The 12,683-nt window shown below is 38.9% G+C and overlaps 1 protein-coding gene across 1 annotated transcript in view; it reads left to right on the forward strand.

Annotated features, from left to right (window-relative positions):
- The window catches only part of LOC141767636 (BMP/retinoic acid-inducible neural-specific protein 3-like), a 63,586-nt gene extending 55,975 nt beyond the window's left edge, over window positions 1–7,611 (forward strand). The window contains exon 8 of the mRNA XM_074635131.1: window positions 5,992–7,611. Coding sequence (XP_074491232.1) covers window positions 5,992–7,108 — 1,117 coding nt within the window. The 3' untranslated portion in view covers window positions 7,109–7,611. The remainder of the gene's footprint in view (window positions 1–5,991) is intronic.
- The last annotated feature ends 5,072 nt before the right edge of the window (window positions 7,612–12,683 follow it).

Consider the following 12,683-nt stretch of genomic DNA (forward strand, 5'->3'; position numbering starts at 1 on the left):
ATGAAAGTAAATACTTAAACTGGATATTTTGGATCCCGCTGTGATACAACCTGGTGCTCTCAAAAGATCTAAGGAACAGTCTGTTATTTCATATTAGCGGGGTTCAAAGCTAAGTTTGAAAAAAAAGATGCAGTCCCTTCCTCAACTGACATATTGCATTTTCCTCTGTATCAAAATATTTTAACTGCGGGGTATAATTTATAAGATTTGCACAAAAGACATTAGTAAATTGCATGTCTGACTTTGCAACCCTGTCTACTACAAAATTACATTCCCATAAAACTAAATTGCATTCTCAATTATGTTTCGAGGGAAACATATGTTCTCCTGGATTACGGTCGCAGTTTTAAATAATGTGGCTAAAGCTCTAAATTCAAACAAATCAAAAAATGCAACAACACTACTTTGTTAGGTTAAGGCAACAAAACTACTTTGTTAAACTTAGTAAAAAAAAAATAATAGTTTGGCTTAAAATTATTTTTAGTTTCAAACGGGACTGGAAAAGTCCTGTGTTTGTTTGACCCATCCATCACCCCTCCGCCTGCCCAGTAGTGGACTTTATTGCTTGTTTTAGATGTTATTATACCACCTAACTTTCAATAACGTTTAGGGCTGTCAAAGTTAATGTGATAATAATGTAGCACAAGATTAGCGCAAATTTGTTTCAACGCCACACATGTTTTTAACGCATTAAACAACTTGTGATTTTTAGGTTACAGCGGGCTCAGAAGATAACGACCTCATGAAAGTAGAAAACCTAAGGAATCCATTGCTACCAACCATGTCATACTATAGCTTGAGGAGAAGGAGGCTAAATAACACTCCAAACGTGTGCTAAATTTTGGCGAGGAAAGCTGGTATGGCCATTTTCAAAGGGGTCCCTTGACCTCTGACCTCAAGATATGAGGTCTGACCTACAGACATGCCCACTTTATTATAATCACATGCAGATTGGGGCAAGTCATTGAGTTTGCCATGTTATGATTTGAGCATAGTTTTAGGCTAAATGCAGTACCAGTACAGAGGGTGAAATAGAGGTAAGACACACTTCAACCGTTTCACAAGGAATAGTAGGCCAAAGGCCCAAAGCACACTGGTGCACATGGATTCTGGACAATTTTGTAATTTTTTTGTGTTGTTAATTGATTTCCAATAATAAATATATACATACATTTCCAAAAAGCAAGCATATTTGTGTACTCCCATGTTGATAAGAGTATTAGATACTTGACAAATATCCCTTTAAGGTACATTTTGAACAAAAAAAAATGTTCTATCAATTTGCGATTGATCAAGATTAATCATGGACAATCATGTGATCAATTGCAATTCAATATTTGAATCACTCGATATACTATGTAATCTGCTCCGAGCGTCGCTTGTTGTACTATGTCACTTAATGGGGCCGTCCGCGGACTACTATTTGTGACACTAAAGATGCTCTATACCAAAGATACAAGCTCCGCCAATAGTTTGATATGGTATACATTTCCTGTCTCCTAAGTGGGCGTTGTCATGGCCTGTTTGCCGCTCCCCCCATCGTCCCCTCCTCTTTTGGAAGTATTGTGAACGTCATGTGGATGGATGAAAGCATTTGCAAAATATATTTATAATTATTTTCAGTGTTACAAAAATTAGTTAGCTAGGGCATTCGCGAACGGTAGTTGCCAGATCTCGCAAGAATGTGTTCTGGGTCCATAATTTTCTCCTAATCGGTCTGTTTGAAAAATGCCATTATAGTGTCGAAATGTGCAAAAGATATGCGGCTTATGAAAAATGGATCCAATGTTTACTTTAGTGACTATGTGGTGAAAGAATTGTTCATGTTCACTTCTCCGATTGTAGTTAATAGACTCCGATATAGTCTCCTAAAGGTGCAGGGACACAGATACAGGAAACTGACTCTCAGCATGCCATCTCTTTGCTGTACTGTCTCTGGTGACAAGTCAAAGACAAACATAATTTGCGACAAAATATGTTTCCTTCCAAACATAATTGAGAATGCAGTTTAGTTGTACGGGAACGTAATTTTTAGGAGACAGGGTTGAACTTACACAAGCTCCTTAAATATGCACAATTGTTTTGTTCTACACTGAAAAATACAGTGATTCCACAGCTTCTTTCCGTATCGCTGTGTGTGTAATGACCTAGTTCATGGAGGATTTTTTTTTTTTTTACTTTTCTAATAAAAGAAGTATTCATATATCTCTGCAGCCATTATTCATGCACTGAAGCATCATGGTCTTTGTCAGATGGAGAAAAAGCAAACAAAAAGCAAACAGAAAAATATGATATGCTTTGTAACTAAACGCCACAAATCCATTTTGGCATTTCTATCGTAACTCTCTAGTACAGTCTTTGAAGATAAGGACAGTATGCTTTTTCGGTTGTTGAGCTGAGAGTACAAGGTTTCCGATTATCAGTGAAGGAGCCGCAAAAAACAACTGATATGTTGCTTTTTGCGGTTCAAAAAGTAAATAAATTGAAAAAAATGGAGTTCCTCCTCTGTGGAAAGAAAAGTTTTGCTTACTAGTGCAAACTGAATGTGTAGCAGAAGGAGAAAGTTAGTGCGGGCATTGATCAGTGTGAAATGAGCTGACAGACAATGAACAGATTGCAGAGTGAACACCCAGCTTCTCTTTGGCCCGCGCTGCACACTGCGTCTCCATGACAGTTTACATGTCTTGCTGACACGATGCGCTTCATGATGGCGGGACAGCTTCCTCTCTCTCGCTGTGCACAGCCTCCGCTCTGGAGGTGAGATATGCACAACTGACTCTAGCTGATGAATTTCAGAGAAGCTGGGTACTGTTAAGACTGTTAACACATTCTATCCACTGTCTTTTGACAAAATGCCACCAGATTTGAAATCTCATCATTTGAACAAAAATGTATTTTGCCCCTTTCCTTTTTCTTCCATGACAAGCCCTGCACACAATGACAACACTCATTGTGATGCTGGAATATTGTATTAAAGCGCTTGTGTTTATACAGCGTAGACTTCGGCTCAACATGATGCTCGTAGAAGGTGTAATTAGTTGGGCTGTCAATCGATTAAAATATTTAATCACGATTAATCACATGATTGTCCATGATTAATCATGATTAATTGCAAATTGATCAAATTTTTTTAATCTGTTAAAAATGTACCTTACAGAGAGATTTGTCATGTATTTAATAATCATATCAACATTGAAGTTGGCAAATATGCTTGCTTTATGCAAATGTATGTATACATTTATTATTGGAAAGCAATTAAAAACACAAAACAGTGTCAAATATTATCCAGAAACCCTCACAGGTACTGTATTTAACATAAAATAATATGCCTAAATGATAGCGTGGCAAACTCAAGCCCAGCAGGCAAAAACAGCTGTCAGTGTGTCAGTGTGATGACTTGACTATGACTTGCCCCAAACTGCATGTGATTATCATAAAGTGGGCATGTATGTAAAGGGGAGACTCGTGGGTACCCATTGAACCCATTTTCATTCACATATATTTAGGTCAGAGGTCAAGGGACCCCTTTGAAACTCACCAAACTTTAGCGCAGGTTTGGAGCGTTATTTAGCCTCCTTCGCAACAATTTAGTATGACATGGTTGGTACCAACTAGATTCCTCAGGTTTTCTTGTTTCATATGATGCCAGTATCTTACCTCTAGCTGTAAAATCTGCTACAACCTCTGGAAGATCGATTGCATTAATTTGTTAAAGGAATTAGTGGCGTTAAAAAGATTATGCATTAACGCTTTATTATTGCGTTAACTTTTGTTAAGTAATTAAGTAATTAGCCATGCTGATTTGTAATTATTATTAATTTTTTTTTATATGTTTGTTAACTTGATTATTTGGAAGTGGAATGAAAAGTATGTCTAGCATTTTCTCCCATTTTCACATCGCTTAATAAATGCAGCCAAAACTGATATTTATTTATTTTGTAGGATTTCTCAGTAATGTGGAGTCTGATAACATAAAGGTATTACATGCTGAAGTACAACGTGCAACTACCTTGAAAATATTACCTTCATGTAGAGTATATGATTGTACCATTATCATCACATCGCAATATCATCACACTAACTTTTTATGCGATTCCTGCATAATGATGATTCCCAGGAGCCGCAGTTAGAGTTTAAAAATGTGTCCCTTTACAATGTTTAATCAAAGTAAATTGCATTTCACTATGTTTTTAATATATCAAATCAAACAAAAATCACTATCTCAAAAATACAGTCTGTCCTGCACTGAATAGCTATATGTAATTTTAAAATGAGAGAGCTTCATATCCAAAGTATCAAAGTCTTCAATCAGCAGCTGAGCTGAAGAGATGGTTTTGTTTTAAATGTATTGCAAATTACTTTCACATGTTTTATTCTGGCGACGGTGCTGTGTGCACTTGCATGCATTCAAAAAATTTTCATTTTGTCTCATCAAATGTTTGGTAAGGGAAAGTCAGCACCAAATAACAACGCGTATTTGTTTGTTGTTTAAGTATTTGTTCCTTTATAGAAAGGGGAAATGTACTGAGGTAGCCTACACCTTTATTTCAAAAAGCTAAAATATGCCTTGTATATTAAACTCAGTTTAGAGCACTAAACTGAGTTTGTGAAATCACTGAAAAAAACTTGTCAGACTTTTAATGGCTTTGATCTAATATTCATCATTTATCAAAGTTAAAATTCCCAGTGCCACACACACTTTGCAGCCCCGCTTTTATTTAGTCAAACACCTGTTGAAACTGTTGTTTTTTTCCTTGAAAAATGTGTTTTTTGAATGTAAATTACTTATACATTCACCATTGTTTGCCCTAAATTAATTTAGCAGCTGCACATGACCGTAATAACAAAACTGCCAACTATGCTAGAGAACAAAAGGGGATTTAGAAATGTGACTGATGTGAAAGACTGATTTATGACATTATAGTCTTGGCATGCGGTCCATCTGCTCCTTTTTCCGCAAACAATCTCAGGAATTTTGATTTAGAGTTTGTGTCTTAGAATAAATGAAACACTAGTATACGTGAGCAATTTCTGTATTTGAGTTTTTGTCTGAGCTCTTCTCACTGGTGAACGAGACTGTGTGGGGAAAAAAGATGATGTTGGGTATATCCAGCACCAATCAAAATGGAACAACATAGTAATCAGAATCTGAATAAAGTTGTTCTACTGTCAACTTATCATGCAAGGATAGATATTATCTTTAACTTTTTCTCTAACATTGCATATTTAAATTCTCTAAGGGGATGTTTTTCAGGCTGAAAAATATGTGGACAGGGTATCATTTCGAGGATTTTATCAAAAATATGGAAGGATTTGAATGCTTAAACGTGGGCCTCGCTCAGCGGGCATGAGTGTCTGGAGAATATGTAGCAATAAAAAGCTGTGGAGGACTGTTGACCTTCAACCATAATGCCCTCGCCCACGTTGTTAGATCCGGAAGCTGACAAGGGAGATATCAGACATCAGCCATGTCTTTTTTTAACATTGAAACACACATCTCAAACCCATGAAACCACATGCTAATGATTGTGTGGTTTATATAAAGGGAGGGTTTAGTTGGTCGCTACATTAAATCATTTAATTTGATAGATTTAGTCATCAAAAATAGTTTAATGTTATACAGGAAGAGGGATTTCTATAATACAGTGTGCAAAGTTACAAAGCGTTACTCTCCCCAACAGAAACTGCTCCTGAACTGCCTGTAAGGCCTTGCTTGAAGTCCTGCCTTTTTTTCCGTAATGTGGTGATGTCACCAAGTACCCCATTTTGCTTAGCGGCTAGTTTTGCACACAATCAAACATATTTAGTTAGAGTGGAGCTGAAGCGGAGTCCGAAAAGTTAGGTTCGGCTGACCAATCACAAGAGAGTGGTCCAGCTGACCAATCAGAGCAGACTGGCCTTTTTGGGAGGGCGGGGCAAGAGCTTAAACAGAACGTTTCAGACAGAGGGTGAAAATAAATCTTAAATGATGCTCTTTTTTTTCTGTTGCAGGCCCTTCAGCTACTGGCTGAACTACATTCTCTCCATCATGTACTGCAGTGAGAACAACCACATTGGCTCCTACCTGGAGGAGACCAGGAGCTGCTCCTGCCCCTACGAGCACCCCCCCTGCCAGGGCGTGATCCCCTGCACGGTGGGCGAGGGAACCTCGTGCGCCTCCTGCTCCTACGAGAACCGCTCCCGCTGCGCCACCTGCAACCAGGGCTACATGCTGAGCCAGGGCGCATGCCGCAACGAGGTGCCCGACTCCACCGATCACTACATCGGCTTCGAGACGGACCTGCAGGACCTGGAGCTGCGCTACCTCCTGCAGAAACGCGACAACCGCATCAGCATCCACGGGATCTTCGTCAGCAACGACGTCAGGCTGAACAACTGGTTCGACCCGTCGTGGAGGAAGAGGATGCTGCTGACGCTGAAAAGTAATAAATACAAGTCCAACCATGTCCACATGCTCCTGGGGATGTCTCTACAGATCTGCCTTACCAAGAACAGCACTCTGGACCCCATGCTGTCTGTCTACATCAATCCGTTTGGAGGGAGCCACTCGGAGAGTTGGATCATGCCCATTGAACAGAGCAACTACCCAGACTGGGAGAGGACTAAATTAGACATTCCCCATGACTGCTATAACTGGACTTTGACTTTGGGCAACAAGTGGAAAACCTTTTTTGAGACAGTCCACTTTTACCTACGGAGCCGGATCAGAGGGCCCTCACCTACTGGGAATGGAACTGTATATTATGAACCCTTGGAGTACCTGGAACCGGGGCGAAATCTAGGCTACATGAAGATAAACAGCATCCAGGTGTATGGCTATAGTATGCACTTTGACCCGGAAGCGATCCAGGACTTGATTTTACAGCTCGACTACCCATATACTCAGGGATCGCAGGACTCCGCCTTGCTGCAGCTGCTGGAGATCCGGGATCGCGTCAACCGGCTTTCCCCACCTGGAGCTCAGACTCTGGACCTCTTCTCCTGTCTGCTGCGGCACCGGCTCAAACTGTCAACCACGGACGTTGCCAGGATCCAGGCAGCGCTGCAGACTTTCAGTGCCAAGCAGCCCAACTCGATGGAATACGAAACAACCAAATTATGTAGCTAATAAGTGGGCAGGCGGCCAGGTGCACAGATGGCGGACCAGTTATCACACGGGCCTGATGATGGTTAAGAGCAATTCCGGAGCCGAGCAAAAGGGACATTTGGGGGACGTTTTCACTGTCGTCATGGATCTCAAGAGTGCATTTGAGATTCCCATGTCAGCTTTTCGTATAAATTTGTATAACATTGTAAAATTAAGGAGGATTTCACCAAACTTGCCTCATAGCTTTTTGTTTGTTTTCTCTCCTGGTGAAAATAATAACTTTGACAGTTAATAATATGAATTTAAAACTCTACCACCACTGATATGTTGCCAGTGTGCTGACGTTTGTAGGTTGCACAAATTTGAAACCGCTCACATACGTATACAATAGCTTTTGCTGATGAAGTATTACCCAAGCAATGTAATCATCTCACAGATATAAACATTTCACCACCAGCATGTTTTTTTTGTTTGTACTTTTCTCATCACATTTATTTCCTGGGTGCAAAAATAAACTTTTGTTTTACTATCATGGTCCTCCCTTTTATCTTGGCACATGATGGACACCTCATTGTTTTAAGCTTTTCATTCAACAACAAACTCACTCCTTTTTTAAAAAAAAAAAAAAAACTGTACTACACATTTTTGTAAGAAAAGACAAAAATGAACAACAATAAACAAAATGAATAAATAGATGATGTATTACTCCAGATTTGCTGATAAAAAATGACACCATGATCACAATATATGTTACATGTGCTTTTATTTTTATAATGCTGTTGTTTGTGAAACAAAAGCATAAAAAAAACACTGTCTATAAAATGTATAATACAATTTGTTAATACACTAAATAAAAACATTTTTATGTGTGGTCTATAGATGGTGTACTTTTCATGCAAGATACTTATGACACAGTATTTTCACAGTATAACTAATGCCATTAATAAAGAGTCCATTATATATGGGTAACATTGAGACTGCATACACAATACAGAGGTCCTGGATCTTGATTGCAGCCCTTTATTAAGCCTGGTTTTATCACTTATTCAAAGCTGTTTTCAAAATTATCTGGATATGTTGTCACAGCACCAACCCTTCAAGGCCAAACCTACACAAGTACAGGCTAGAAGAAGATAATGACCAATGAACTTTAAAAGGGTGTGGCTCAGCACATAAATGGACTAAAGTCAATAAACGGGCCAATCATCACAAAACATGCAGTCTATGTCTTCAAGAGTACCTGCAAACCCTGAAAGTTTCATTCAAATCGACCACTAGGGGGCGCTACAAATACAAAAAAAACAAATGGGCATGGCATAACACAAATCAGACTATAAATCAGAAATTGTTTGTCCAATCATTACAAAACTCATAGGATATGTTTCATAACAATGTTGGGCCATGTGTGTAAAACTACTTTGAAATCCCTCAAAAGGGGACGCCATCATCTCCAAACATGTGCATGGACGTGGCACAGATTTTGTCATAAATCAATGACAGTTTGTCCAAACATCACCAAACATGCTGGTTATTTTTGATTAAGCTGTTGAAACATGTCCCCGAAATGCCAAGAAATATGACTGGCGGACTTTGAGTGTGCAATTACTGAAAGGCTGCATACATTGTTATGATGAAAGAAGTGTGTGGTTGGTCACACTCCTTCTAAATTATTTACAGAATTAAACCAGCTGAAGTGAATTTGCTCATTGCTGCCAACGGCTTTGATTTTGGTAATTCAGGTGCTTCCTTCTGTTGAGCGAAAAAAGGCTTGAACCCGCAAACTGCCGCTTGCTGACGTAATATTATAATTAAGCAGCCCTGTCCCCTTAAAATGATGTTCCCATTTAACAAAACTACATTATTACATTTGGAGGGAAACATATTTTGTTGCAGATTACATTTGTTTGACGTATCACAAATACGTTTGTGATGACTGTCCACGGAAGTCTGCATAGTGAAGAGGTCGGGTTGGTGGATGAGTCAAATAAATACAGGACTTTCACCCAGGAGTGTTCGTGTCCTGTGTGAAACCAAAAGATTTTAATTTATGTCCGTAGCTTAAATAAAAACCTAACAAAGTAGTTTTGCTGCGATTTGTGTTTTGTTTCAAATTAATGTTACCAACATTAACCATGTGTATACAACTTTTTTTTTTTAAACTGTCACTGTAATAAAATAGTAAGAAAATATGAATATAAAATATAATTGAGAATGCAGTTTAGTTGTATAGGAACATAATTTTGTAGGAGACAGGGTTGCATTGAGAAACCAATCTTCAAAATGCAGAATCAAATACCTTGGATGCAGGACGCTAGCTATAAAGATTTAAACACACATAAAAGTTTCTGACTGTTACAACAATGGAACCAGAAAACAAATGGCATTTAACTATCACATAATGATGGGAATAGGCCTTTTGTCACAGTCATGGCTTATTGGGACACTTGAATAAAACACAGCCATCATTATTTATTTATTTTTCTACTATGACAAGTCAAAATGTCTGCTGTGATTTGTCATTTTAAACAATAACAATTATGAAACATACTTGCGCCACACAAACTAAGATTGTACCCTACAATGGCAAAGCTACGAAGTTGTGCATATTTATTAAAAAGACCTGAAATATCACATTGACAAAAGTTTGCTGGGACACTTGAACACTTAACTCAGGTGCCTCCCATTTCTCTTGATCACCTTTTATATGTTTCCACACCTTGGTTAGAGTTCACCTGTGGTAAATTCAATTGACATCATTGGGAAAGGCACACACACCTGTCTATATAAAGTCTCATAGCTGACAATGCATATCAGAGCAAGAATTGAGCCATGAGGTCAAAGGACCTGCCTACAGACACGATTGTGTCGAGGCAAAGATTTGGGGAAGGCTACAAAAAAAGTCTGCTGTAATTGACAGAGCACAACGACCTCAATAAATTAATTGATGCAACAGAACAAAATAGGGAAAAAGTGAAGGTCTGACTGCACTGTATAAGTCCACTTGCGATAGAAATTTTGACATGTCAGTAGGAAAAGCACAGGTGTATTAAATAACCTAAATGAGCTGCATTCCACTTAGTTCTTAATGGAACCTAGCCATCTTTAATGTTATGAATTTCACCTGTGCTCTTCAAAATGTCTGCTGTGAAAGGTCTATTGAACAGTGGTGTTCCAAAGAGGAGCTTTTTCCCGCACAAATTATTTTTGGCCGAGCACAGAAACAGGCTTTCAGAGAGCACTTCAATCAGACAAGTTAAATTTTGGCCTGTTCTCAAGTTACTCACGGAATTAACATTAATGAGCGACAGCTGATATGACCTACAACCGGGCACATTTTTCATTTTTACCGGCTGCTACCTGAATGCTTTGTACACTGCTCTTGATAATTACTGTCAACGCTAACCGAATCGCGCACTTTGCCAACCTCGGTGTCAGAACTCAGTCACTTTACTGGTGCGCCCAAATACTTTTTCACAATCTCACACTATTTTGGATTCGCATACGCAGTGAAACGCTCGTACCGTCGAGGCCAGCTGTGGTTTAAACGAGAGCAGTGCTGCCAACGCCATCAGACTGACGGGAATTTCGCACGGAACACGGTTTGCGCTGCGCTCGCCGCTTGGTTCAGCGCACATCAAAGTGTGCTGCGCCCTAAGTTGCGCTTTGCTCGGCGCAGCAAAAAGCCATTGTTGCGTCGTGCAAGCCTTTGAACATAATGGGTTTCAGAGCGCAGTGGTGCCATTGCCACTTTCTGTGTGAAAGGCCCATGAGGTGGACAAAACATAGAGGACTGTTTTTTTTGTTTTGTTTTTTTCCTTAATAATTTAGTGGGATCTCGTTCGTTAGGGTTGGTTAACGAGAAGATACCCTTGGTATTTTGAACTTGCTTCGTAGTACAGGCCTCTGGTGTACAGAAACATACAAACAGAGCACAAATGTAAATGATTGTCCCTCCATATTTTGGTATTTTTCCCCAAAAGCCCCCTCCCACCCAACCCTCACTCATTACGGATGCAAAAAACAAAGTTGAATACAATTTTAAAAGAAAAAGAAAATAAGAAAAATTAAAAAATTGTAGTAGGATTGATTTTTTTAATCAGCATTTTTTGCCAATAGCAATTCCATTAAAACATGTCCCATCGGCCCGTAATACCGGTCCTTGGGACCAGCTCGTACACCTCTACAAATTGGTGGCATATAATTTTTAGGAGTCAAGGTTTCGAGGGATTGGTGCATCAGATGACTGTTTATTTGCATCACCAAAAAACCTGTTTATACTGTTACATACTTAATATATATTTAGTTATTTAAATATATAAACCAATTAATAGAGAAATATTTCAAGAACTTGTTCAAAGCAGGGAGAAATGTGCCAAAGCAGAGAGATTAATTGCAAATGCAACAATTTAGACAGCTGTATTCAAGACCCGTTTCATCTTGGAAAAAAATGCAACTATCATCAGAAGCTATTCCATTTATTTGCAAAATTGCGTCTCTGAATGACACTTTCTAACATCATTTTCTGAAAGCACATTCCACAGGAAATAAATATAAAGAAATTAAGTGAAACTGCAGTCATTTTCTTGGATAGCTTGGTAAGAGGTCAGGTATTTAAACAAAATATAAGTGATTTTCTGAGCTTGTAGCATTATCTGGATCATTAGACACTAATTTATTCCTTTGGACATCAAGATATGAGACCTCTTATGGACCAAAAATTTTCTTTCTTGTGATAGCTCTGTATAGATTATTTGATGCAGGCATGTTTGTGTTTGTATGTGCGCATAAAGCTACAAAATGACCAAATTTTTAAGATATGCAGCATTGCATATGATGCTCTGTAGTAACAGGAAGAGAGTGTATCTGCTTTACATCTCTTTTGGATTTGTGCTGATGGATGGCTGCTGGAGGCAGTGGGGAAGACTCAGCATCACATCCTGTTATATAGCAGGTGGTTCTCCTACTGGTTTGTAGTCAGTTGTAATTTGCATGGGTTTATGTCTTACTCCAAGCTGGAAATAAAAGCATCACACTCTGTGTCCTCCAAGTGCTTTGTGCTCTACGCATATAGTATGCTGCTCGACGGCTCCAGACGCAGCCATTCTCCTTCTCCTCTCTGATCTTTAACCATTTCATATGATGATAGCAGTCAGTGTGGAAATGCAGGTTCAGAGACTCAAACCGCCCAGAGTATTCCCCATCACACGTTAAAAACGGCAACGATGCTTCCTGCCAGATATGTCAGAAAAATGCAAATTGCTCCTTCCTGCTTGCAGAGTGGAATGAAAGGATAGGATCAAGTGGAAAACAATTTCAGGTAGAATTTAAAAGATTGTGTTAACTGACATTATATCAGCATAAAAAACAAAGAAACAAACTCTGCACTTTTTAGTATTTCCTGTAAAATCAAAACAAAACATGCAATGATAAATTGTGATAAAACATATAAATCTGTTTTATAAAGTTGCACTTTAGATTTTGTAATGTGGCCCGGCGCATGCTGGGATATGCCGCAGTACCCCGCGTCCCTGAACAAGAATGGATTTGAAGTTACATTTTGGCTTGCACTGTCATATTGTAACATTAGCGAGTGTGT

The sequence above is a fragment of the Sebastes fasciatus genome, chromosome 5, assembly GCF_043250625.1.
Source record: "Sebastes fasciatus isolate fSebFas1 chromosome 5, fSebFas1.pri, whole genome shotgun sequence".
NCBI classification, from domain to species: Eukaryota; Metazoa; Chordata; class Actinopteri; order Perciformes; family Sebastidae; genus Sebastes; species Sebastes fasciatus.